The sequence below is a fragment of the Haemorhous mexicanus genome, chromosome 23 (assembly GCF_027477595.1).
Source record: "Haemorhous mexicanus isolate bHaeMex1 chromosome 23, bHaeMex1.pri, whole genome shotgun sequence".
In the NCBI taxonomy this organism is placed as follows: domain Eukaryota; kingdom Metazoa; phylum Chordata; class Aves; order Passeriformes; family Fringillidae; genus Haemorhous; species Haemorhous mexicanus.
The window spans coordinates 2364268-2389353 of NC_082363.1; the positions used below are offsets into that span (position 1 = coordinate 2364268).

Genomic DNA, 25086 nt, shown 5'->3' on the forward strand with positions numbered 1-25086 from the left:
CCGAGGCACCGCGGTGGTTACTGAGGGGCAGGACGTGCGAACCCCCCGCCCCATCCCAGACTCCTCCCCTGCCAGTGGCTGTCCCAGTATCCCCCAACACTTTCGTTTCGATGTCAGAAGTCAAGGAGGGTTTCCGGGGACAGTGGCTGATGCTGGGGGCTGGTCCCATGGCTGTTTCTTTCTTTTCTAGACTGGACTAAATCTCCTATATCCAGGGGACTGGGAATATCTCGTGGATCCAGGGATAAGCAAGGACAAACCATAAAGTCTCTGTGTCCTCATGGGTAATTCCCAATTGAAGCCACTAACGTGTCCCACTGAAGGGTAAACGCTGTTGACCTGAAGGGGCATGTCCTCCCCTCTTTTCATCTAAATCCCCCCTTCTGCCTGCCCAGAGCCATCCCACAGGCTCCAAAGCGACGGCAGGAGGAGCAGCAGCCCCAGTGGCAAAATCTGGTGTGGGGCCAGGGCTGAGTTACCAAGGTCTATTTATTTGGGGAGGGGGGAAAGGAAGCAAATGTATGTACATATACATTCAGTCACGTATGTTTCCTCCCAGAAAAAGGCCCCGTGAACTTATATTACATGAGAAGGTCTCCAGGTTATTATTATTAATAATATTATTTAAAAGCTGGGGCTGTGCCCCAAAGTGCTCGTTGTGGAGCGCAAGTGGCGATGGGTCCTCGCTGGCCTCAGATGCAGTGAGCTGAGGAGATGGGGACGTGTTTGGTGGCAGCCACATGACAATGTCCCTCTGGACACTTGAAGAACATGGGACTCCATCTCTTCTCCCCCAGTGCACAGGATCAGCATTAAAACCACAAACTGGCTGCTGAGATCTCCTAAAACCATATTTAAGCCAAATATTTGGCCTTGTTCCTCCTTCCTTAGCCTCAAATCTTCTGGACAGGCTGAGAGCGGTTCAGTGGAGTCTGGAGGCCCCGGGCGAGCTCTCCAGGAGGAGGAGGAGGTGGGGTGCTGCCTCCTCCTCCTCCTCCCAGCACAGCGGTGATTGTATGAGCAACAAACATGCACGATAGCGACTGAGTGTTTCCACCCCGCCCTGACCCTGTTCGAAAATGAACAAGTCCTCAGTCCTGCTCCCCACCAGAATGGGGATGCTTGTCCCAGCCCACCCTGCTCCCACCCTCTCTGTCACTGCTACTGGGACATTATTCTGTGAAAGGCCAATTATTTGCCCCATGGCAGCTGGACAAGGAGGAAGGTGCAGGTGGTGAAGCGTCCGGCTGCTCCCCAAACCATGCCAGGTGTCCCTGGCTCGGTGGAGAGCGCGGGGTCCACACTGCAGGCACGACCCTGATGGGGACCAAGTGATGGTAGGAGGGCTTGGGGTGCCAGCTGCCCAGATGCAGGCCCTGATCCCCAAAATGGGCCCCCATGAGCTGTCCTCCCCTGGGCAGGGTTAACACCAGGGGTCCCGCTCAGCCCGGCCCCGGCAGAGGCTGTCGCTGCGCTGCCAGGCGCTGTCGATGAGGCTCTGGGCATCCTCACATTTCTTCTTCACAGCAGCATCCAGAATGGCCTTGTGCTGGAGATCGACCTGAAACACGGGTGGAAGGAGGGGAACAGACAACAGTCACTTCTCCCTCTCACTGTAAAACCACCTCAAACCCACATGGGCAGGCCACCTGTGTCATGGATATGGTGACAGTGGGGCTGACCCACATCCCTCCCACTCCCCCTTGCCAGCACTGGGTGCTCATGGCTTGTCTTGCCAGCCTCTAAATCCCACATCCTGTGATTATATGCAGCCAGAGGAGCTCCCTGGCTCTCCTGCCCTTTGTGGGAAATCTGGGTTCACCCTCCAGGGACAAATTCATCCCTCTGCTCTCCCTCACTCGATGAGGGTGTGAGGCAGCCCCACACGCTCACCTGGTAGATGTTCCTCCACGCGACGTTCAGTGCTGACAGGAACCTCTCCAGTTCTGTAGTGCAACTAAAATAAAGGACCCAGGGGGGCAGGAACTCCTTGCTGTCCTGAGCAAACTCCTAAACACCGAGAGAGAGGCCGGGTGTCAGTACTGCGTGCTCGCCCAGCCCCAGGAGAGCAGGTCCCAAACCCCTGCCCTCACCAGGATGCAGTACTCCTTGCCAGCCTCCGTGGAGATGGCAGTGACGTCGGTCAGCTCCGCGGTGCCCAGCGAGCGGAAGAAGCTGGTCTGGCAGTCCTCATGGCACGTGAAAGCCTTCTCATCTGTCAGCACCAGGCAGCAGGGAACGCACGGAGTCGGGGCAACACCCTGGGGGATCACCTGCATGGGGTGGGGAAGGGGGGTTAAAACCTGGCATGAAGGAGCCCCATCTCCACAGGGTGCCCTGTGGCGAAACCCTCCTGGCTCAAGATAAAGCTGCCTGCTCCATCCTGACAGACATTCCTGCTCCCTTCAGCAGCACCAAAGGGGCTCAGGGCAAAGGAGGGGGCCGAAGCACCCATGCGTGGGGCCTGTCCCCAGCTCACCCCTTTGGAGACAGCCTGGCAGAAGTACTGCATCCAGTCTGCCATGTCCTCCTCGTTCTCGGCACTCAGCTCCAGGGAGGGCCGGTCCGTCAGGATCACCTGGAAGGAGTGGGGCCGGTCGGTGGTGTTGGAACGCCGGCATCCCCCGCACTGCTCGCCGCTGGGAGAGAGGGGGAGGATGGAGATGAGCGGGATGGATGGGCCAGCACGAGCCTGAGACCAGCCTCCGACTGCCCTCCCTGGGCAGCACCTCACCCCTGTTCCCAACAAACACTCATTTCCCATCCGTGACATTCCCTGGGATTGCTCCAAAGACCATCTCCAGGCTCTTCACATTACAGGAAAGCTGGAGTTGAGCACAGTGGGTCTCCCAGCAGGGCTCTTGGAGGGATGCATCACCCTTCAGAGGCCACGGCCCCTTCCAAGAAAGGAAATGAGCCCATTTCCAGTGCATTCACTGGAGCCAAAACAAATGGGCACCTGCCCCCAGGCAGGAGCAGCCGGGATTCCTGCGGCATGGACCAGGCCATGATCCAGCCTGGAACCCCTCCTGGACATCCCAAGTAGCTCCTGCTCCCCAGATCCCCATGAAGTCTGGGTTCTGTGTCCTATCAGGCACTCACCCCATGTTGATGGAGAGCAGAGGGGTGACGTCCGTGCGATCGGGGTACTGGTACAAGATCCCATTGCTGTCATTCGGGAAGGTAAGAGAGGGGGTAACTGGAGTCAGCCCAGCTCTGGTATCCCCTGCCTTTGGTCCCACAGCCACCCCTGCCCTGCCCTCCACCCATGCAGCCCTGAGGGGTCACGTTCCTGCTGCTGGGCACCCACAAACTGTGGCTTTAGCCACCAAACCAGTGGCTTGGCCCCTTTAGGTGGCAAGATGAGTCCTCTCCACCTCCCAGGCAGCTCTTGGCAGCAAACTGCTCACAGCACCTTCTCCCAAGAGCCCTGTCTGACCCCAGCCCTGCCCCACACCCCCAGTGCCCACCTGAGCACCACGAAGCAGGGCTTCCACTGCTCCTTGCCCAGGTAGGAGGTGCCTGCCTTGTAGTGCAGGATGCCATCCTTGGTGACGGCGTGTTCCGCAGAGGAGCAGCTGCTGCTGGAGGGTCCCAGCGCCTCATCCATGGGGTCCTCCCAGTGAACGAGGCCGTAGAAACGCACAACCACGTTGCAGGCCTGTAAGAACCAGGAGAAGTCAAGGGAGTCTCCTGTGAGCCTTCGTCATCTGCAGTGATGGTGGTGATATCCAAACTCACCTCACACTTGGACTCCTGTGCCACAAACTTGGCAAGTGCCAGCTTCTCCATGGTGGCATCCGTGAGGATACTGGGATAAGGGGGCTCCCGGCACCCTTTGATCATGGCTGACTTCAAGGAGACCAGGAAGAACCTGAGAGGAAGGCAGAGATCTCTGACAAGGCTGGGGCAAACAGCCCCTCATCTCTCTCATACACGCTGGTGCCCAAGGGCATCATCTCCCCTTAACCGTGAGCCTCTGGTCTTCCAGACCAAAGAGCTGCAAAATCAACCTACAGACCAAAGGTGATGGGAGGCTGCAAAGTCTGAACTCCAGAAAGGAGACAGGTGACACCTGGAGGTGGTCACTCATCCCAGCACAGATCCCAGTATGGCTTGATGGTCACCTCCCTGAGCTGCCAGCACACACAGAGACCTGGGACATGCCTTGGAGCTCATCCCTATTCATGCCAAGTGACACAAATGACACGTGGTCTACATTGCCCAGAGTCCCAAAGCTCCAAGGACTGAGGGATGGAGTAACTCTTGATTCAGGGAAGACACTTTGGCTGTATCCATGCCTGAAGCATTTCCAGCTGTCAGATGGCTTCAGCCAGTACCATCAAACCAGCCCCCAACCCCCTCACGGGTGGCAGGACTGTCATGAAGGGCTGTCTCTGGAGTCTCCCACTGTCCCCAAGTCCAAGAATTCCGGAGTTCTGTGCTCCAGTTCCCCACTCACTCGGTGAGAGCCATGTCGGCAGTGTCCAGCAGGAACTGCTTTCTCCGGTTGGTGCACACCAGGGTCACCGTCTGCTGATCCAGCCCAACCTGTGCCACACAGCAAGGGTTAGGGAAGCCAGGCACAGGATGAGGGGCAACAGAGCAGGGCTGACTGGGCTTCTGGCCCCAGGGAGAGGGTCAGTGGTCACTCTGCTGTCCATGCAAAGACATGGGCACCCACAGAGGTAGCACTGGAAGGGGCATCACTGCCAACTCTCCCAGTTCACTGCCCAGAACACTCCCCATGGACACAAACACACCCTCACCCCTGGACAGGTGAGAGCTGCCCCCCTGGTCGGGCTCACCGAGATGTAATCCAGCTCGTTGTAGGACACGGCCTCCTCCACCATGTACGGCTTCTCCGCTGCCCCTGGCACAGACACAGAGAGCCACGTGAAGGGGGGCACTGCACCCCCTCTGCAGCAGCAGCAGGGACACACCTGCAAACTGAGCCATGGCCCAGGCAGCACAGAGCCACGGGACATGTGTCCCCGGGCTCCTAGGGGACAAGTCAATCTGAGCTCCCTGCTGTGACCAGGGGACTCAAGGGAACTGGCAGTGAAGGCAATGATGGCCTAATCCATGGACAGGCCACGGATGGAGCCTCCCTCCCTGCCACTGAGCCCAGAGGCTGTCGGGATGAGATACCTTTCCGGATCAGGTACACATAGCAATCTGTCAGCAGGACGTAGATCAGCTGCAGGTTCCCTTCCATGTGCCCCGTGCTCATTCGGATCATCTATATGGAAGAAAGGAGCTCTCAGCCCTGGGCTGATGCAGGCACAGAGCTGATCTTTAATTGATGGAGACCCCTTACCCTGAACAACTGCTCCTCATTCTCCCGAAAGACATGGATCATCAGCAGGAGGAGATGGTTGTTATCCACCCTGTGGAGAGAGACAGCAGAGGATGGACATAGATGTGAGGCTGGGTGAGTCCAGGAAGGGCAATCCCCTTCCTTGTTGAACAGATCCATGATTTGGGCACTTGTTAGCTCCCCAAGACCTTCTCTTCCTGACCCTTTGTGCCTCCTCTTCATCCTAGAGAAGGATGGGCTTTGCCCCCCAAACCGAGGACAAAGGGAAAGGTGTCAACTTGAGCTCAAGATTATTTTGAAGATGCTCTCCCTGCTGAGCAAACCCATCCTCACCTGAACTCGGAGGGATGGGTCAGCTCCGAGGGGCTGCCCTGCCCTTCCTCCACCCCAGAGTCCTCAGCGCTGCTCAGGGAAGGGCTGGGCTGCTCCTTCTTGGGCTCACAGAGAGCCTGCGGGTTGGTGGTTTCTGTCTGGCTAGTTTGAGGTTCATCACTTGCCCTTTCAGACTCCTCTACTGCCCCAACTGCTTCTCCCTCTCTGCTTTCTTCTTCTTCAGGAGCCTCAGGGCTACCAGAAACATGTGGCGGTTGGCCAGGCCCTGGAGGGTCATGGTGGCCACCACCTGGTGCAGCAGCGTTTGGACTCTCGACGGTAAATCGGTAGAAGTCCATGGGGGCTGAAATCCCCTCGCTAAAGTCGCCAGAGGACGATCCATCCGGGGTCTCCCCTGGCGTGCCGGTCCGAAAGGGCTGCCCGGGGGGCTCCAGGGCGGCGTTCCAGCCCCCGAGGTCCAGCTGCCCGTTGAGCCTGTCCATGACCTTGCTCAGGGGCTGCCCCACGCTCTCCATGGACGTGTCCTTCATCTCGGGGATGCGCAGGGCCAGCGGACCAAGGGCAGCGCGCTCCCCGCCCTCCTCCGGCCCGCTTGGGGCAGCAGAGCCCCCGTCCCTCGGCGGCTCCTCCCTGTCCCCCTCCCCGTCCCTCGGTGGCTCCTCCCTGTCGCTGAGCCCGTTGATGCCGCTGTCCCCGCTGGCCTCGGGCGCTGCGGGCGCCGGGCTGTTCACCGCCTCCTCAGGCTTCACCTTCTTCTTCTTGCCGGTCTTCTTCTTCTTGGCTAACCTGTGGGAGAGAAGAACGTCACCCGCTGTGCCTGTTTAGACTCTGCAATACGCACGGGGGTCCAACAACATTCCTTCACAATTTTCCCTATTGCAGAGAAATCCTTCTAATCAGGAACATTGCTCAGTGTGCAGCCATGTAGAGCCCCCATCTCTGTGCCAGTTTTCATGAGACAAGCTATGGGCACTTTCTCCTACCTATCCCAAAAAGAGGTGTCACTGCTGACACAGCACCTTGGGCTTTCTTTCAGCTGTAAAGGGATCACAAATGGTTGTGGCGCTGAAGTGACCTGGGAGAAATCCCTGGTTGAGATCAAGAAGCTGGGAAGGGAGGAGGTTTCTGAAGGTGGCAATGCCATGTCCCCACCTGCCAGGAGAGGGAAATGCAGGTTGGAGCACACCAGGATGTGCTGCAGAAGTGTTCTGGCACCCACAGCACCCAAACTGCTGCCAGGTCACCCCTGTTTGGGAAGCAAGCCCAGTGCTTCCCTTCCCTGTGTCTCCCATGTGGGATGATGTGTAAAACCCAGCTCCTCTGCTCCAGCACAGCCCTGCTGGGCGGGTTTGGGGAGTCCCCATCGCTGGGTGTGAGCAGACAGAGCCTTGAGCTCCTTGTCTGGACTGAGGGCTCTGAGGGATCCCTTGGGGAGCTCCCCTGCAGGAGTCAAACACCCAAACCCCGGCCAGGAGCTCTGCAGAGGCATCTCCCGCGACAGGTTTGGCCACAGCTCACTGACAAACAGGAGGTGGAAAAGGATGGGAGACAAGATCCAAGCCCCGGAGCTGCTGCAAAGCTGCCACCAGCTGGAGAGAGCTCCAAATAACCGCTCATGGATTACTCTGAGCCCTCTAACACACACTGACAGGGGAAGGGGGTGATGTGAAATCAGCCCAAGGGACCCAGCCCAGCCCCACGGGGCTGAATAAAGGCTGCAGCACAGAGACCATCCTCGTTGGGACAGAAGAGGTGGTGCATCCTCAACATCTGCCACTCTCTGAGGCCAGCAGCTGTGTCCCTACCTGATGACCTCCAGCTCTGTGCAGCTCTCGGACTGGTCCGTTCCCTCGGGGGTGGCCTCTGCCCTGTCTCGGGAAGCCGCGTGCACCGGCGTGGTGTCGGCGGAGGACGGTGCCTCGGCCCTGTCCTGGTTGAAGGGGTTGTGGCGCTGTGTGGGGCTCCTCGCCGCAGCCCTGCTGCCGTTGGGCTCCGAGGTGGCCGAGCGTGGGCAGCTGAGCGTGTCCGTCAGGTCCCCGTCTGCAGGACAGGGTGGGAGAGCGGATCAGCCCCGGCTCGGGCTCCTGGACACAGCCAGATCAAGCCAAGCCACGCGCCGGGGGCTCGGGGCACTGTGTGGGCACCACGCCGCTGGCACTGCCAGCAGCTCTTGGGGAGGACGGACAAGGAGGCCAGCGTGAGACCCTGCACCCCTCCGCAGTTCAGAGAATGCTTGGACACAGCAACTCAGTCACCCAGGAGCCAGCAGCCAGATGGAGAGCAGAGGTGGTGTCTGTGGAAGGTGCTGAGGGGTTCTGGGGCCATTGTTCCTGAGCAAGGTGACAGCGAGCCATGAGGCTGCTGCTTCTCCCCTGCCGTGGCCGTGGGAAGGTGCCTGCTCAGCTGGAAGGGCAGACAAAGAGCCAGCCCATGGAGCAGCAATCCTGGCAGAGCTGGCTGCTCTCCTCTGCTCACATGAGACACACGTGGGGGCTAGAGCGTGCTGGAGAGGGGACACAGCATTCAGCAGGCGGCACAGACAGGGCAGAGCACAAACAGCTGGGTCCGTGTTAGTCTTCAGAGGGAAAAAGAGCTGAGGAGAAGGGCTGCAGGAGTCATGCTTGGACTATTATTATCTATTATCCATTCAAAATCATGGTTAAAGGAAAGTTATCCATGCCCTTCTCTTCTCCAGCACCATTCCTGGTCTAGTGGAAGGTGTCCCTGCCCATGACAAGGGATTGGAACGAGATGATCTTTAAGGTCCCTTCCAACCCAAACCATTCCATGATTCTGATTCCTTTCCACAGCCAGCTAAAAAGACTGCTTGGGAAGAGAACCCAGCCCTGGCAGACTGATTTTGGGTGTAGGATTTGAGGAAGAAAATTAAACCTCTTGTAAAACTCTAATCCAGGCAGTTTGTGCTGGATGATTCCAAAACTCCACTTTGTTCTCACTGAAAAAGTTGCCCTGGAGCAGGGAGAGTCAGTGTGAGCTCTACCAGGGAAGTCAATTGGGTTTTATATCCTCAAATCCAAAGGGATCTGCCTTCCCCCAGCAGATCCCTCTGGATCCCTGGGCTTCAGCCTCCACCCAACGCCACCACTGGAGCTGTTGGCTGCACCCTGGGTCTGGAAATCTGGTTTGTACCCTCCAGGGACATGTTAATCCACCTCTGTGACATCCCTGTGAGTGGGGTAAGAAAGAAGGTAAGAGGGACCATGTTAGAGCCCGAGAGCAATCCACGTGGAATTCAGGCAGATTTGCCCAAATAGTCCCCAAATATTCAGGTGGTCCCATCAGGCTCCATCCAGCTTTGAGCAGCAAAGGATGGAGTGTGGTGTGTTTCCTCTGGGGGTGAAGCAGAGAGGATGCTGCTCCAGTGCAGGATATGCACAGGGGCTGCATGTGGAACAAGAATAAATTCCTTCTAGCTGGGCAAGTGCTCTTGGCCATAAAGGCCAGAGGTAGCTGGTAAGTGGGTTTAAAAAGTGGTAAAATTAATAAAAGTAACAAATGTAGAGACCCCAAACTGACCCATGTGCTGGATATTGTGGCTTCATAGGAAAAGTTTTGACACAGGACAGGATGATCCAGGGAAAACAAAACCTCCCAAATTAATCCCTGCAAAATGCCCAAAATTAAAGGCAGCAGAATTAGTTCAGCTGTTTTCCAGGGCTTTCAGGAAACCAAGGATGGTGGATCAATTTTTCAGTCAGCACGCTGTGAGCTTTACCCCAAAGAGGAAATCCATGGCATGAGGGCAGCTGGCACATCCCACATTTTGGGCCTGCACAGAATTCCATCAGGACAGGGCAGTTGGTTGTTAAAGAAACAAACATGGGAACATGCAGCAAGCTCAGGGGGCAGCAATGCAGACAGAAAACAAAAATGCTGTAAGAGCTGAGTGTGTCCCACCTTCCCAGTCTCTGCTGGGCATGGTCTGCATTGCTGGAAAGACATCTCCAAAATCATAATCTACAAGAATGAGGGATAAAACTCAGGATTAGAAATACAGGTAGTGGGGAGGGAAGTGGGGAGAGGGGAGAGTGTGAAGGGGATTTGGGAAGGGAGATGGGAATGGGGAGAAACAAAACAATTGCCCACTGGTATCTGAAACACACGAGGAAATAGGGAATGTGGATGTGAATGGAAACCAGCTGCACTAGTGGTTGCTCCTTCTGGAACACCCAGTGTTATGGGAGCTACAAAGGGACCAGGGAAGGGTCAAGGCCCCATTATTCAAGCTGCTGGGAAGCTAAACCAGATAAACAGTGTCACCTAGGGCTTGGTCCTCTCTGGGAAGCAATTTAATCTCTCTGTGCCTCAGTTTCCCCACTTCACACTTACCTCCCATAGATACTGTGATGTTTGACTCATGAGTGTTTGCAAAGCCAGGGATCTTTTTAAAGGGGAAAACTTGTCCTCTGATCCTACAATCCCCAGTTCCACCTACACTCTCAGAGTAGAGACATGCTCCTGTTGAAATGATGAGCAGGGTAATAGTTACAGGGAAAAATTAAATTCCTCCACACCAGAGGAGCAGCAGCAATTCCTGCCCTCCTGGATCCTGGTCCAGCATTCCTACATCAGCACCAAATCCCTCTGTGCCCAGGGAGACTGAGACACAGAGCACAGCCACTGCCTGGACACATGGAATAGGCTGAGATGATGCCAAACCCAAAATCCATCTCCAAAATCTCCTGGATCTTTACTCCAAAGCCCTCTTCTCTCAAGCTTTAAGCAGCCATCCACCAGAAGGCCAGGGACACCCAGTGGTAGGGACAGGCAGGAGATGTCTGGCACAAGCCATGCTCTGCTTAGGGAGGAGCAGGAATGCAAACCCAGGGGTGCAGCACAACAACTGCTTATGCCAAACCTCTGGGGACAGAGAACCTTCCTCTGTGATTTTTATTTCTAATCTCCTTGTGCTGTCTCCAACTTTCCTGGGATGCTGGAGATTTGGTTGGAGCAAGTTCCTAAAATCAAACCCTTCCCTGAGTGCACATGTGAGCCCAAACCAGTGCTGTGCTTCCAAGTCTTTTGTTAAAACAACACCAGTGCCCACCCCAGGCTGTTCCTTCTCAGCAACTTTGATACCTGCAGGTTCTGTCTTGCTCATAAAAGGCACCTGGTGACCCTTGTCTTGAGGAAACTCATCTGTGTGTGGGCTCAGGCCCAAATTCTCTGCAACCATCTAGCATTTCATTCCATTCCAACTCTATTCCACAATCCCTTTTGCTCAAACTGACATAAAAACCAGGACAGGACCAATGCATTGGGGATTAGGAACAGCATCAGCAGAGCTACTGCTTGATGTGAACATGGTGGGTGCAGGACAGGAGCTCCCTGCTCTGGGTGCAGCACACTCATGGCACAGACACAAGGTATGTGTCTGCCCAGTTCATCAGGAACAACACCCAGCCTCTCTGAAGGGATAAGGGGGTGGGTAGGACAATTTATCAGGCTGCTCAAGATGTATCAAGAGGAAAAACCAACACCTCTGAGACCACTGGCTGCCTTTCTCCCAGACTGAAGACACAGAGAAGACTCTGGAAACTACTCCCCTCCAGAGCCAGCACATGTGGGTCTCTGGACTGCCAAACAGTTAAAAACCTCCCCTGAAGCCCTGTGCCCCTGCTGACCTGGAAGCCACATTCAGATACAGGCATGGCCTTTACTCTGTGGGGAGAGCCCTCCAATTCCTGCTAAAACCCTCAGGATGGGAATGTGGCCCGGGGTGCCTGCAGGGAATGTCCTTCTCTCCCAGTCTGAGGCACAGAATCAGCACAGAATGGTTTGGGTTGAAAGCGACCCTAAAGTTGACCTAATTCCACCCCCTGCCATGAGCAGGGACACCTTCCACTGTCCCAGGCTGCTCCAAGCCCCATCCAACCTGGCCTTGGACACTGCCAGGGATCCAGAGGCAGCCACAGCTGCTCTGGGCAGCCTGTGCCAGGGCCTGCTCACCCTCACAGGGAAGAATTTCTTCTTAATATCTAATCTAAATTTCACACCTTTTTGTTTAAAACTCTTAGGACAAGGGGGAATAGGTTTAACCTGTCTGCCAAGAATGTAATACAGGAGAGACTCCCAGCTTGGCTGCTGGGTCTCCTGCTTTGGTCTCTTCCAGACTAAAATCTGCTGCCTTATCTGAAGGGGATGTGGGAAGAACACAGCCCTGCCCACACAGTGCCCAAACCCCACTGACCCTCACTGGATGGAGCAATGGCACTGTCGTCCCATTCCAGGTTGGTGGAGGTGACAGAGTTGAAGGAGTTGAGGGAGAGGCTGTCGGAGCCATGCACGGAGCTGGGCAGGCGCTCCTCGAAGTCCAGCAGGTGCTGAGGTTTGTAGTAATCCGGCATGTACGGGACCAGATCCAGGTATGGAGCATCCTGCAGGGCAGGGAGTGCTCAGAGTCAGGCTGCAGTCACTGGCACAGCTGGGGGGAAATGCCACCCCACCTAAACGGTGGGACTGCCCCTTGAAGGCCCCTTCTCAGTGTCCATCTCAGAGGAAACCCAGTGGTTTTACCAAAGGTTATCCAGTGGATTTCTGTTTTCTGGAGGGACACCAGGGTTTTGTACCACACTTGCAGAGCTCAGCTCCTTTATCCCCATCAATCTGCCCTGCAGCTACCTTGTTCCTCCTCCAAGCAGTGAAGAACTGAGCAACAGGAATAAATCCTATTGCTGGATCCCCAAAGAAATCTTTCCCAAAATCATCAGTGTCACATTTTCAGCTGAAAATCCACCCTGGACCAAGCAGAGGGACCTGTCCCACCCTGGATTTCCCCTGCTCCACATTCCCACTCTCCTAGAGCTGAGAGAACAGATCAAACACTCACCAGGTCCAAGTCAAAGCGGATAAACTCCAGTCCAGACACCAGTGTTAAGAACAAGGTCAGATGGTCATGACTGCAGACCAGGGCGTTCCTGCCACAGGGAGGAACAAAAGAGCTTTACAGATGAGGGAAAGAGGAGGAGCAGCTACAAGGGCCCTTCTGTTTCTCTGGGGGCGTCTCTGAGCTGCCATAGATCAGCTCTGGAGCTGGCAGCCCACTCCTTGCCTCTGTGGGCAGCCACTGCATGCTGTCCCCAAACTGAGCTACAGCCACATTTCCAGGTGTCCAGAAAAGTTTGGTGCCTGGACAAGAACTCAGCAGCTCCTTGGAAATAAAAAAAAAAAAAAAAAAAAAAAAAAAAAAAAAAAAAAAAAAAGGAGACTGCAGAGTAAAAGCAGGAACTAGAAGAAATGCTTGCAGGGCCTCATGGAAATAAGAGGACACTGTATTCACATCTAGGACCCTTAAATTAGCCACGTAAATCCCACAAGGAAAAAATCAAACCCTGATCAACTGCTTGTCCCCCACTGGCAAATTCAGGCTGGCTTCTGACCAGGAGGGATGTCAAACATTGCCCAAAGAAGGAGCTGGGATACTCACTTGACATAGTACTTGTGCAGCAGGCTGAGGTTCTCCTGGAACAGCCTCAAGTAGCTCTCCAAAGAATTTTCATTGAGGGCAAGGTATAGCCAGGCCCGGCCTGGAAACAGAGCAGCAGAGAGATTTATCTGGAAACACCTGAGAAGTGACACAAGCCTAGAAATAGTCACAAATTAGTTAAAACCCCTCAGATCATTCATTTGTATCATTTGAGGGGAGCAACTGTGAGGGAAATCAGGAGGGGAGAAATGCCAGTGAGAGATTCATGATTTGAAGTAAAATTGGTGAGAGACAGGTGAAGAAGTAGCCACACAACTGTGTCTCTCCAGCAAGATGGGAGCCCTGCCAGAAATGCCAGGAGACGGGAGAGGCAGAGGGAGAATTGCCATGAATCAGCCCAGGTGAGATTTGACACAAATTCTGGTGCAGAGAGGTGACAGTAGAGCCTGTGCTCAGCTCTGCTCTCACCAGTACAGGCCCAGGACAAGGCAAGTGTTTGGATAAGCAGGCACAGAGAATCTGGGCATGATCTTGCATCAAAAGTGGCCTCGATGGTCCCAAACATTTGCTATGGAAAACTTGGAGCAGGGAAAATGCAGAAGCACACACATGACTGCTACAGCAAGATGTGGGGTGAGAGGGGATGCTTCCATCTGCCAGGAACCATTCTCAAGGGCATGGCCCTGCAGGATTCCCATCTGCCAGGAATCCTTCCCAAGGGTACGGCCCTGCAGGACTGCCATCCTTCCCAAGTGCTACCCTCTGCCAGGAACTCTTCCTGAGGTCATGGCCCCACAGGACTCCCATCTGTCTGGAACCCTTCCTGAGGGCACAGGCTCTTGGGTTCCAGGGCAGCAGAAGCCAGGCTACACCTCAGCACCCAACCCCGAGGCACAGTGACATTATTTCCAGAGACCACACGCGGTCATGGCAGCACTCCCACCTCCTTGGCACTGGCTGCCCAGGGAAGCGGTGGAATCACCATCCCTGGAAATGTTCAAACTACGTGGGAATGTGGCACTTGGGGACGTGGCTTGGTGGCAGACATGGCACTGCTGGGCTAATGGTAGGACTCAATAATCTCAGAGGTCCTTTCCAACTTTAACGATTCTGTGATTCCTTTGCCTGGGACTGGATCCCAATGGCTCCCTCGATCCACCAGCAGCCCCAACTCCTCAGCACAACCTGGGCCTCCCCAGGTGTCCCCAAACCAAGAGCTGGGGACACTGAATACTCACTGCGTCCCAGGTTGGTGGCCACGTGCTGCAGCACTTCGATCTGTTTGATGGCTTCCCGGCGTGTGAAGTGAACCACCAGCACCCAGTACCCCGAGGAAAGATCTTGCAGTCTGGAGAAAGAAAAATCCCAGAGGAAAATTAAGCAAAAGCTCCACCCCAGTGCCTGCCTAGATGCTTTCCCCATGCTGAGGTGTCACTGTCATATTTTCTGGAAAAATCCCCTTGCCCAGGATTCTTCTCCTGGGAAGCTGAGAAGCCTCAGAGAAAAAGGAAAGCAGTATTATCTCATTTGCTTCTCCTGTGCTTTGCTGCTCTGGAGTGTGGTTTGGAGATTGTTTATCCAACAGGTGGTTGTTTGATTGGTTTCATGTGAATTGTTTTAACTTAATGACCAATCACAGTCAGGCTGTGTCAAGGTTCTGGAGAGGGTCACGAGTTTTTCATTATTATCTTGTTAAGCCTACTGTAAGTCTCCTTTCTCTATTCTTTAGCATAGTTTTAGTATAGTATTCTTTAATATAATATGATATCATTAAATAATAAATTAGCCTTCTAAGAACATGGAATCAGATTCATCTTTCCTCCCCAAAAATACCACACAGGGGACCCCAAAAATACCACACTGAGGCTTCTTCCATGGGGACAGCAGCACCCCAGAGAAGGCTCCAGGCTCACCCGTAGAGCAGAGCGTGGTCCAGGTGTTCACAGAGCCGCTGCAGGACCTTGTCGTGGTTTCTGATGGCCGGTGTCTCATCTTCACAGGCAGCAAAGTAGCTCTGCAGCTGCAAAAACAAGAGATGGGATGGCTGGAATGCCCTTCTCCAGCCCACGAGGGAGGTGCCAAAACCCTCATATTCAGCACTGAACAGTTTTTTGTGATCTCTCAGCTTGCTAAACCCTGTTGCAGGTTTTACTTATGGGGTGTAGCTGATGGTTTTGAGGGGACCCTAAAGGCAGTAACTACAGGGAGCACCTTGCCCAGGGTCCCCACGTCTCACAGCCCAACAGTGCCATGGTGGCTGCACAACCAAGTTCCCCGATGGTGAGCAGCCTCTTCCCTCCCAGCCCACACCACAGCAGGGTCTGGTAGTTCCTCTGCAGCCACCACAAAGTGGTTCAGAGCAGAAATAAATCCCAGCTCTGCTCTGTTTCTGGGTCTGACATGGATGAGGCCTCTCCTTGGTTTTGCTAGAAATCCTAGAAATCCCCTTGCACCCAAATCCTCTATCCCTTCCCAGCTGACCCACAGGCCTCCTCCTGCCCCCAGAGCTTAGGGATCTATTTAGGTCCTGTCTCACACACCCTTGGCATCCAGGCAGGGAGATTACTCTCCCGGAATGTAATCTCAGCTGGACAGGCCATGGCTGTTTGCTGGCAACGTGCAAGAGCAGCTCAGCTGAGCCCCAACAATATTAGAGACAATACATATGTTATTTTAGTGACCTGACATGTCTTTGCCAAACCTCACTAGATGACAGATGTGTAAAACCCAAAAACTTGACATTACTGTGCGTGTCAAATCTGATCTGTTCCCCAAAACAGGTTTTTCCTCCAGATTCATTACTAGAGAAGCTCCTTTTGGAAAAATCACCCAGTCTTGATAAGCAGTTACCCAGGGGCCAGAGAACACCTCAGGGCCCCTGGGAACACTCTTAGGAGTATGAACATATCGAGCTCCAACACCCTCCTGGCCCAAAGACCTTGAATCCCTCTGGAGCTCTTAGGTAAGATGGCAGAGCCAGGCATGTTCCTGCATGGAGTTGGTCCCAGCCCTTCGGTGAGAGAAAACTGCTGAGCCTGGAGAATGGCAGCCAGAGCTCCCCTGAGATGGCACAGCCCTGCTCTGCCTGTCCCTGTCCCAGCAGGCGAGTCCCCCGGGGAAGCAGATGCACAACCAGGTGGTGATTGCAGGGGCACCCGTGGGTGTTCCAGAGATCCTCAGGGGCTTTCACAACATCCAGGTGAGACCTGGAGCATTTCAGCTCAACAGCTCCTATTCCAAAAGGAAGCTTTTCCAGAAGATTCCCACTCTTTGTAGGAAGCCCAGACTGAAGCAGAGAGGAAAATGTCCTAAAATACCACTGCTGAAGAAATTTCAGGAGGTACGTGCAGCCAGTGTTTGAAGCTGCAGCAAGGACATCAGAGGAAGAAACAAACCTATAATTTAGAGCCATTTCCCTCAGGTGATGGATAGATGGAGTCATGGGGATGATGTCCAAGAGCTGGAGCTCACTAAAATATCCCGCTTTTGGGAAAATTGAGGCAGAGGCAAAGATCTCATAGACATGAGCCAGCACTTGAAGGCAGAAATTCCCAACTTGTCCCAGCCAGGCTGTGGGTTCTGCAAGGAGCTGGGGCACCCTTGGAGGAGGTTCTGGGTATTTCTGCAGGCTCTGTGCTGCACTGGGGAAATGCAGCTGTGGGGGACAGCTGGGGGGAACAAGAATAAATCAGGCATTTCGTTAGCTCACCACTGAAAAAAAAGAGACACAGCCTGGGGAGGTCAGGTTGGAGGGAACTTGGAGCCTGTTTGTGCCTCTGACCGGAGGAATTCCTCGTGACAGAGACACTCCAAGCCTGGGCAGCAAAAGAGATGAGGAAATAGAAGTATTTCCTCTTTTTTCTTTCCTCCTTTCTCCCAGAATAACTCAGAACTTTGTCATGCTCCTTCCTGCAGCCAGTGCACAGCTCCCATACAGCACTGCACCCAGGGATGGTGCCACTCCCAGCATCCCTCCAAAATAAACATGGCCAAAGGCTTACAGCACCCAGTCAAGGGCAGGCACAGCTCACTGGAGCACAATTCTCACAGGAGACCAGCCAGGTGAATCCCTGCCCAGCCACCCTGACCAGGGAGGAAACAAGACACAGCAAGCCTTGGGATCTCCTGAGTGGAGTCATCCCTCCAGCCAGGGTGGGGAAGGACTTGCAGAAGCTGATGGGGAGGTGTTTCTGGCTTGGGAAGAAGGGTGAAGACACATAGAAAAAAGTTAGGATGAAACAGCTTTCCCAACTGGGAAACAAAGTCCAGCTGTGCCATTTCTCAAAAATTCAATGCCTAGCTGAAAATTTGTAGGAATTACGACCATGAGCATCATGAGGGATGATCCCAGCATCCATGTGGTGATGGGAGCAGTGATGTGGCACTGCCCCAAAAATGGCATTTTATAGAGTGTTTATATGAAGTCTCCTGGAAGTCGTTATACAACACACATGGATAATTGAACCAACTTCTCCTCCTGCAGTCAGACCTGTCAGGGAGGTGGTGACCAACTTCATGAGGCATCCACAAAGCAGCTCCCTGACACAGCTGGGCAGTGAGCCAGGCTGGAGCCAGGGAGATCAGGAAGGAGGCAAATAATTGGGTTAAAAAAACCATGCCTGGATTTCTGGAGAGATGCTCTTCCCCTCATCTCCTCTGCACCCCAAATCCAGAAGGAAGGGCTGATGGCTGGCTCGGATGGAGGACTCATGCTCCTGAGGGGCACAGCAATGCCTGGAGTCCTGACCCAGGGCTATTTATAAACATTCCTGTGGCCAAAAGAAGCCCTGCCGGCATGCAGAAGGCATCCCAGCCATCCAGGCACCGGGACCACTCGGCAGCCCCAGCCAGGTCTGAGCACCAGCGCTCCCGGGACAGAACCTGCTCAGGGAGAGGGCCACAACAGCCCAGCCACGGGCTGAACACACCTGGCAGAGCTGGAACAGAAGGGAGTCCAACAGGAACAGAGACCTGGCTACCACTGGGAAACACTCACACCTAGTCCCCACCAAGGAGGAGGAGGATTTAATTGCTGTTTATCAATCACAAGTTCATTTTTCTAGCAGTGACACACCCCACCCCAACGCTGGCACACATGAGAGAGGCTCTTCCTTGCACAATTTTATAACCTATTACTGCAGTGGTTCTCAATGAGTGTGAAGATTTCAGGCTGATCTGCAGAGCTCCCCTGTTGCAAGGGAAACCAACAAATAATCAGGGAGGTGTTCTGGAAAGCCCATTCCCAAATCTAATCATTCTTGTGGTGGTTGTGAAATCCCTTCAGTAATTCTAAAACCTCATTGGAATACTGAAATAGTCTCCTGACCTGTTCAGGGCTGGCCTCCACCCAATGGAGTCCACATCTCCCCTTTGTAAATCTGCCCTGCAGATGTCTCACAGCAGCTTTCCAACATCAATTCCATTTCACTTGTTCTGCTTGGTATTTCCCTGGCAGGACAAACACAGCGGAAGAACAACAAACTCCTTTTGCATTCCTCAGCTCCTTAACTGGGATTGGAAAGGTGCTTCAAAACCCTCATTCCCACCCACAGCACATGGACTGAGGTGAGGGGTTTTCCCCAGCTGGAAGAGCTGAGCACCCTCAGGAGCAATCCTGGAGCTCCAGGGGGCAAGAAAGGGCAAGTGACCTTGTCCCAAGCAATGACAGCTCAGTGCCAAGGGAAGACACATGGGAAGGGCCAGTACAGACACCTCAGAACTCACTTTCACACCTGCTCAGGGGGTACAGACATGCAGTGGCAAATGGATAAAGAGGAGGCTGAACTCCTGTGCCTGGAAAACTCCTAGTTTTCCATACTATCCATAAAAGCAGGCTCAATGCCATGGCAGGGGCACTAGCCCTAAAACTCCAGCTTCTAGCAGGACATTTTGGAGGTCACACACATGATCTGACTCAACACTCCTTACAAACCAGCACTGGCCTCAGTGCCCAGCTTCCCACTTTGTGCACCTTGCCTGGATCTTGGGGGTTTTTCCAGAAAAAACACACCAGGCACATTCAGAGCTTGGAAGACACCACGAGTGACACTAGATCAACCTAGAGACGTGGAGAGACAGGAGCCTGACTCAGGTGAAGCTGAAACCCACAGCAAAGTTGCTCCTTGCTGGAAACACTGAGCTTTGAAGCATTCCCAATCCAACGCCAGCAAGATTGTCACCTCCTGGGACACATATACTTCTCAGCTCACACCCCCCAAGGCTTTTCTGGGGCTTTCCTTCACTATTTCTAAGCAGCAAAGCTTGCAGCAGGCTGGACCCATGTGTGACTCAGAAAAGGATAGGTTTTTATCCAGTGGGAATTTTTAGGGAGCATCCTGTTCCTCTGTCACAGCGAGCAGAGCAGGGGCTGAGCACAGAATTGGCTGCAGCAGAACAGGGTCCTTGAGCTAACCAAGGCAGGTGGGAAGGTCACACACTCAGCATAACAGAAAAAAATAGATTTTATGGGGAAAAAATAAAACAAGTCCAGTGGCAAACACCAGAAGCAAGCAAAGTGCTGCTCCCTCACACGCTGGGTCCCATGGCTCCAAGTCCCTCCCCACTGCCCACAGCCTCCAGCCCCTGCTTAATTCAGTTACACCTCTTGGACCAGTTCATCAGAAGAGGGGAAAGCTGAAATCACTCAACAGCCACCAAAATTGTGCAATCAGAAGCAGAGAGGCTTGGAGGCTTTCCTTTAGCTCCTTGGGAAAACCACGGCCAAATTCACCCTCCTAAACCAGCTGCTCCTCCAGCAAAATGCTTTGTGCTAGAGAGAGAACAAATGGGATTTTTTAATTCCCAAAATGTTATCACAAGCTTGTCCACCCTCAGCTCCAGAGCTGATTTTGGGTGTTATGGAGGACAAACATCAAATTAGGTACCTGCAGAATCCAATCCCCTTGAAATTGTGGATGACCAACTCTGGATCACCACCAGCCCTGTGGTGGTGTGAGAGTGACTACCAGAGTGGCTCCTGGATGGCCAGGCAGGGAAGTTTCCTGATCACTGGGATGAGACAAGAGGAATTTCTAAAGAGATAAACCTTGAAATACTCAAGCAACCCATGCAATAAACAGCTGTGATGAGAACAGAACCACAGCACCACAGAGACAAAGCCCTTGGAGGCCCACCAAGGCACACGTGTGGACTCGCTGAAATCACCTGAGTGACCCCCATGTCTTGTCTTCATGGAAACTCAGGAGCTCTATGAGATTGCTGCTACTTCACCCACAGGCTTTTGGCAGCTGGCAAGCCTGGTACACATGGCAAAGGAACATGCAGGGCTACCCTCTTCATGTGATCCCTGCAGCAGCAACAGATATGGCCTGGGGAGACAAGAGTGAAGGAGAGGAAAGACCCTGGCAGAGATTAAACCCCTGTGGTCTTTGAGCCAGAGAGGTGCCTCTCAAAAGGGAGCAGAAGGCAAGAGACTGTCTGGCTGTTTTCGAATCTCCAGAGCTGCTGCCTCTGTGCTGGGCTAAATAAATCCAGCCAGGCAGAGATGAGCACATTCCCTACATGATTTGAGTAGGGATGCTCCACTTCAGCACTCCCTGCTCCTCTCCAGGACACAGGGGCTCTAAGCCATGCCCAAACCCACCCTCCCTCGCTGTGCAGGAGAAGCAGAGGTGTCACAAGGCAGAGCTCAGCAGCTTAAGAGACTGCAAAGGCATTTCAAAGGTACAGGGCTAAAAATCCAACCTGGAGAGAGGCAGCAAAGGCTCAGCATTAACTTGCTGTGAGGGCAGTGGAAACCTTCCCAAAGACATGCAGAAACGGAGCAGAGAAAAGAGCTTTTGGCAAGAGCTCCTGCAATGTCAGCAAAAACCACTGCTCCACCTGATTGACATGCACCAAGGATCGGCTGCTCCTGAGTTCATGGCAATGCGTGTCCTTCAAAGGCAGCAGAACGGCCTGAAAACCAGAGAGGAGTCCCAAAATCTGGGATTCTAACCTCTTTTCTGATTTTACATTCAGCTCCTGGAATTGTCAACAATAACACTGTTTAAAGACTGCATTTTCACCACCTAATCCCAGGCAGGAGAGCACTGAACCCCTACCGAGCCCAGGGAATATTCAGCCAAACCCAAAAGAACACAAACCACCAGCTTCATGGGCCAGGGAACCTGTGACAGCTCCTGGCTACCAGGAGATGCTTGGCCAAGGATGGATTTGAAGTTGTTGGCAATTCTGGTATGTTTAGAGCTCACCTGGGCAGCACCAGAAAGCTGCCCTCATCCTACTGCCATCCTACACAGCAGCATCTCCTAGAAGGAAACAAGCACTTGAGTGAACAAGAGCCTGTACACTGAGCCATAACATGACTATCCCCAGCCTTCTGCCCCAATAAAGCCCTAAATCTTCACAAAAAACAAGGGTTAGGCAGCAATCTGTGCAGCAATTTGAGCTGGAGCACAGCCCTCTTAGCAGAAGGGGAACTGAGTGGGAAAAGCGAAATTAAACAGTCACAATTCTGTCCATGTGTGCAGAAAGCATCACACTGTGAATTAATCTACAGCTCCCAGGGAGGACACAGAGGACAAGCTGTAGTTGGGGAATCAAAACCATGCTCCCAATTCCCTTGGAACTGAAGCAGGGACCCAGCTCCCCAGTGCTGAGCTTTCCAAGTCTCTCCTGAAGCCAAAAGCAGAAACCTCCTGACAAGTCTCTGGTTAGAGAAGTCTATTTTGTCTAAGTTAGGTGTTTTGCCTCACTTTTTCCAGTGGAGGCTGACTTCACACCTCCAACCTCACACCTCTGAAATCCACAGCAGAGCTACCACTGATCTTCACCCCTGGTACCAGGGAGCCACACAGAGAGCCCCACAGGCTGGAATTACCCTCTCCAAGCACATTTGCCACTTTTCCATCTGTACTCCACCCCTCAAGTCTTTCTAGGAAAATAAGAGAAACAGACCTGTTCACTGAGGTTTGAGGGATTTGCTTGGAATCGAAGCATTTTTTTGCTGTGGATTTGTACAAAACCCACACACCCATAATCCCAGTTCTATCATACAGTTTTAGAAGCCTTCTCCACAACCTCAAGTCAAATGCAGTGCTTTCTTAGGGAGCAGTGCCTGTCAGCAAAGAAAATCTAAAATTCTCAGTAGCCAGAGTTCCAACATGAACCAATCCCCCACTCCTAAAATCCAGCAGCACCTGGCAAAAACTGAAATCACAGCCAGCTACAGTCACAGCCCTGAGTGTCAAACCCTTCCAGGGCTGTGCTGCTCTCCTCTCCTTCCCCATCCAAGGCTCCCAAGCACAAGGTGCTCTTCCCTGGGCAGCTCCATGAAAATAAAGCATTGTTTCCTCCCCTTTGGGTCTGCAGCTGAGTAAAGAAAACCCCCACCATGCCCACAGACACATCCAAATCCTCCACTGCACACCTGCACCGGTGCTGAAAGTAAGGAGTGAGCAACCCACGCTGTGAGGAAGCTTCTGAAATCAGAGGCAGGATGCTTGGAAAACTCCTCCAAGCCCCATGACACAATTCCAGTGCCAAGGAGTTACTCAAGACGATGATGATGGAGAGTAGGATTCCCCAGCACAAAGCCACTTGCTCCCTCAACCTCGTACTTTACTCTTGCCACTCACAGGGTAAAAGAAGATCAGGGTTCTCAGGCTGAAGTGGAAGAGGTAAGCATCAGGAAAAATTAGCAGCTCCATAGTGATTTCCCTGAGGAAGGAGAACTGCATCCTGGGGGTAAAAAAGCAGAGTGGAATTGCACCAAGGCCTAAGTTTGGTTTCACTGGGATGGTAGAAATTAATCCATCAGCCTGAAGTAGGCTCCTACACTTCCCTGAGTTTTGCTCTGAGCAAGGATGAACAGGCAGGATTAGAAAATCCCAAAATTTTCACTGCTGGACCAAGACAGGAGTTGGCAGGGATTGGGCAGGCCAAGGTGTGCTGGCAGAGCTGGAGCTAGAGTCCTCTTCAATCACAACAGTAATTAAAATAAACATGTTGATTTTTCAGCATTTCCAAACGTGATCTTCCAAGGATTTTCTGAATACAAATAAATTAGGTCCAATCAATCCTGTGTGGGAAGTTGTATTCCTTATATATACGGGGAAACTGAGGCAGGAGCATTGCAGAGCACTGTGACAGAGCTCAGAGCAGGCTGAACATCCACTGATTTCCAGATAGATATAAGATTATCCTTAATTCTCAGAGGATAAAAAGGCAAGAGACCAGAGGTCAGGGTCATCCATGGAAGAAAAAAGCTGGGAGAGGTTTGCACATCCATCCTACACCCCAGAGGCAGAGTCCAGCCATCCTGTTCTTAATAGCACCAGGAATTCGCTCGTGCTGATCTTCATAAAACAAGTTTTCATGGATGAATCTGTGTCAGGACACACTGCAGAACACAGGAAAACTCCTATTCCATAAGGCAGAGGAAACCCAACAACTGGAGAAATAACAGCAAGTCCAGACAGCCTTTGCCCCAAAGCTTGGGACAAACACAAATCAAACTCCTTTTGCCTCCTCAAATGGAGCAGGGGTTCTTTTTCAAGGTTGGCTGGAGCTCATGTGTGGTTGGAGCTCAAACCAAAACTTCCAGCATGTCCTTTCAACTCTCTCCTTCGGCCTTCCCAAAGATTTCAGCATCCCGGTCCCCTCTGTGCCGGCTCACGGATGTTGCCACCACCAGGATGGGCTTTAAGGAACCACCCAAGGAGAAGCAAGGGGCAAGGGGAAGGTGAGTGGACACATGTTCAGAGCACTGCTTTGAGGGCACAGAGCAGGGCACAGGAATGAATCACACATTCCCTGCGTCCATGGGGAGAATGTCCCAGGTCCTGCCCCTCTATCCTGTGCCCCGTGCAGGACATGCCTGGCTGGAGGGAGAACCTCTACAGAGATGGTTTTAGGCTGGACTCCAAATCCCTCCTGAATTGAGCCCCAGGAAAAAAGGTCCCCCCAATCCTGTCCTTTGAAACGGGGAATCCCAGGCAGAATCTCAGTATATCCCTGCCATCTAAAACAGAGGGCCCTGGGGGTGACCCTGGCAGTGTTCCTTTGGCAGGGTGACTCCACATCCCAGATGTGCCACCCCCACCACCAGAAGAGCTGTGTCCAACCTCATACCCTCAGCACGGGGAGTCTCCAAGGACACTCCTTAAAGTGTCCACCTCTGGCAAAGGGGATGCTGTGTGCCCTTGACCCCACGCTCCTGTCCCAGAGTCCATCAGTATCCCTGGGATGTTTCTTGGCTGTGGGGGTCTATATGATTGTTCCCCAGCCCCATGCCTCAGGCAGAAGGTCCATAGGGACCCATCCTTCAATCCTACATTCATGGCAGTGGCGTCTCCAGGAATGTCCCCCAGCCCTGCATGTCTGCAGACACAGCCCCCACGGGCACCCCTGGGCAGAGGGGAGTCCCCAAGGAGGTCCTCGAGTGGTCCCCAGGCCCACAGCCCCACCCTCAGCCACAGGACAGGAAGGGGTGCCAGAGCTGTCCCCAGCACCAGCTGAGCGGGGTCCCCATGGATGTCTCCAGGCCCAGAGTGCTTGCAGAGCGGGGTCCCCAGGGCAGTCCCCAGTTCCGCAGCCCCGGTATTGGGGTTCCCCAGGGCTGTCCCCAACCCCCGCAGCCCAGGGGTGTCCCCAGGCCCAGTCCTTTCAGCACCGCGGGTCGATGTCCGCAGCCCCCGCCGTGCTCCCGCTCCCACCTTCTTGACGGAGAGGGAGATGTTCTCCAGGATGCGGTCCTTCACCTCCGCCGGCTCCATGGCGCCTCCGCCCGCCGCCGCCGCCCGCCGCGCCCGCCCGGCGCAGGCCGAGCGCCGTCCCGCCCGCCGGACCCGCTCCGTCCTGCCGGCTCCGTCCTGCCGGCTGCCCCGGCCGGCCCCGGGCTGGCGGCTCAGCGCGCCATGGCCGGGCGCGGGGGCGAGCGGGCCCCGCGGCAGCACAGCGGAGCCGAGCCGCACCGGGGCCGCGCTCCACCGGGAACTGAGGTCACGGGAAAGGAGGGAGGGAC

At 53.8% G+C, this 25086-nt stretch overlaps 1 protein-coding gene across 6 annotated transcripts; it reads right to left on the bottom strand.

Annotated features, from left to right (window-relative positions):
• Positions 1-471: 471 nt before the first annotated feature.
• Positions 472-24916, bottom strand: PLEKHM2 (pleckstrin homology and RUN domain containing M2). 6 transcript variants are annotated; one of them, XM_059866582.1, is made up of 21 exons: positions 24779-24916; positions 15014-15120; positions 14339-14448; positions 13101-13200; positions 12504-12591; positions 11865-12051; positions 10004-10132; positions 9572-9631; positions 7459-7693; positions 5654-6439; positions 5321-5390; positions 5152-5242; positions 4809-4873; positions 4463-4551; positions 3742-3874; positions 3471-3661; positions 3103-3168; positions 2480-2639; positions 2094-2273; positions 1894-2010; positions 472-1561 (listed from the first exon to the last, which is right to left on the bottom strand). In XM_059866582.1, exons 1-21 carry the CDS (start codon positions 24836-24838, stop codon positions 1424-1426), a joined length of 3162 nt encoding a protein of 1053 aa, XP_059722565.1. In that variant the 5' UTR covers positions 24839-24916; the 3' UTR covers positions 472-1423. The 6 variants fall into 6 exon arrangements, with proteins under 6 accessions (XP_059722565.1, XP_059722564.1, XP_059722567.1 ...); XM_059866581.1 differs by lacking the exon at positions 24779-24916 and adding an exon at positions 22700-23451; XM_059866584.1 differs by lacking the exon at positions 10004-10132 and having other exon boundaries at positions 24779-24915.
• Between the last annotated feature and the right edge of the window lie 170 nt (positions 24917-25086).

Excerpts from the sequence above, each read along its gene's own strand:
- PLEKHM2 (XM_059866581.1), bottom strand. The coding sequence starts at position 22,801 with ATGCAGTTCTCCTTCCTCAGGGAAATCACTATGGAGCTGCTAATTTTT. Across the intron at positions 3,875-4,462 it reads GCCGACATGGCTCTCACCGA|GTTCTTCCTGGTCTCCTTGA; the intron begins GTGAGTGGGGAA and ends CCTTCCTCTCAG. Across the intron at positions 2,274-2,479 it reads GCCAGGCTGTCTCCAAAGGG|GTGATCCCCCAGGGTGTTGC; the intron begins GTGAGCTGGGGA and ends CACCCCATGCAG.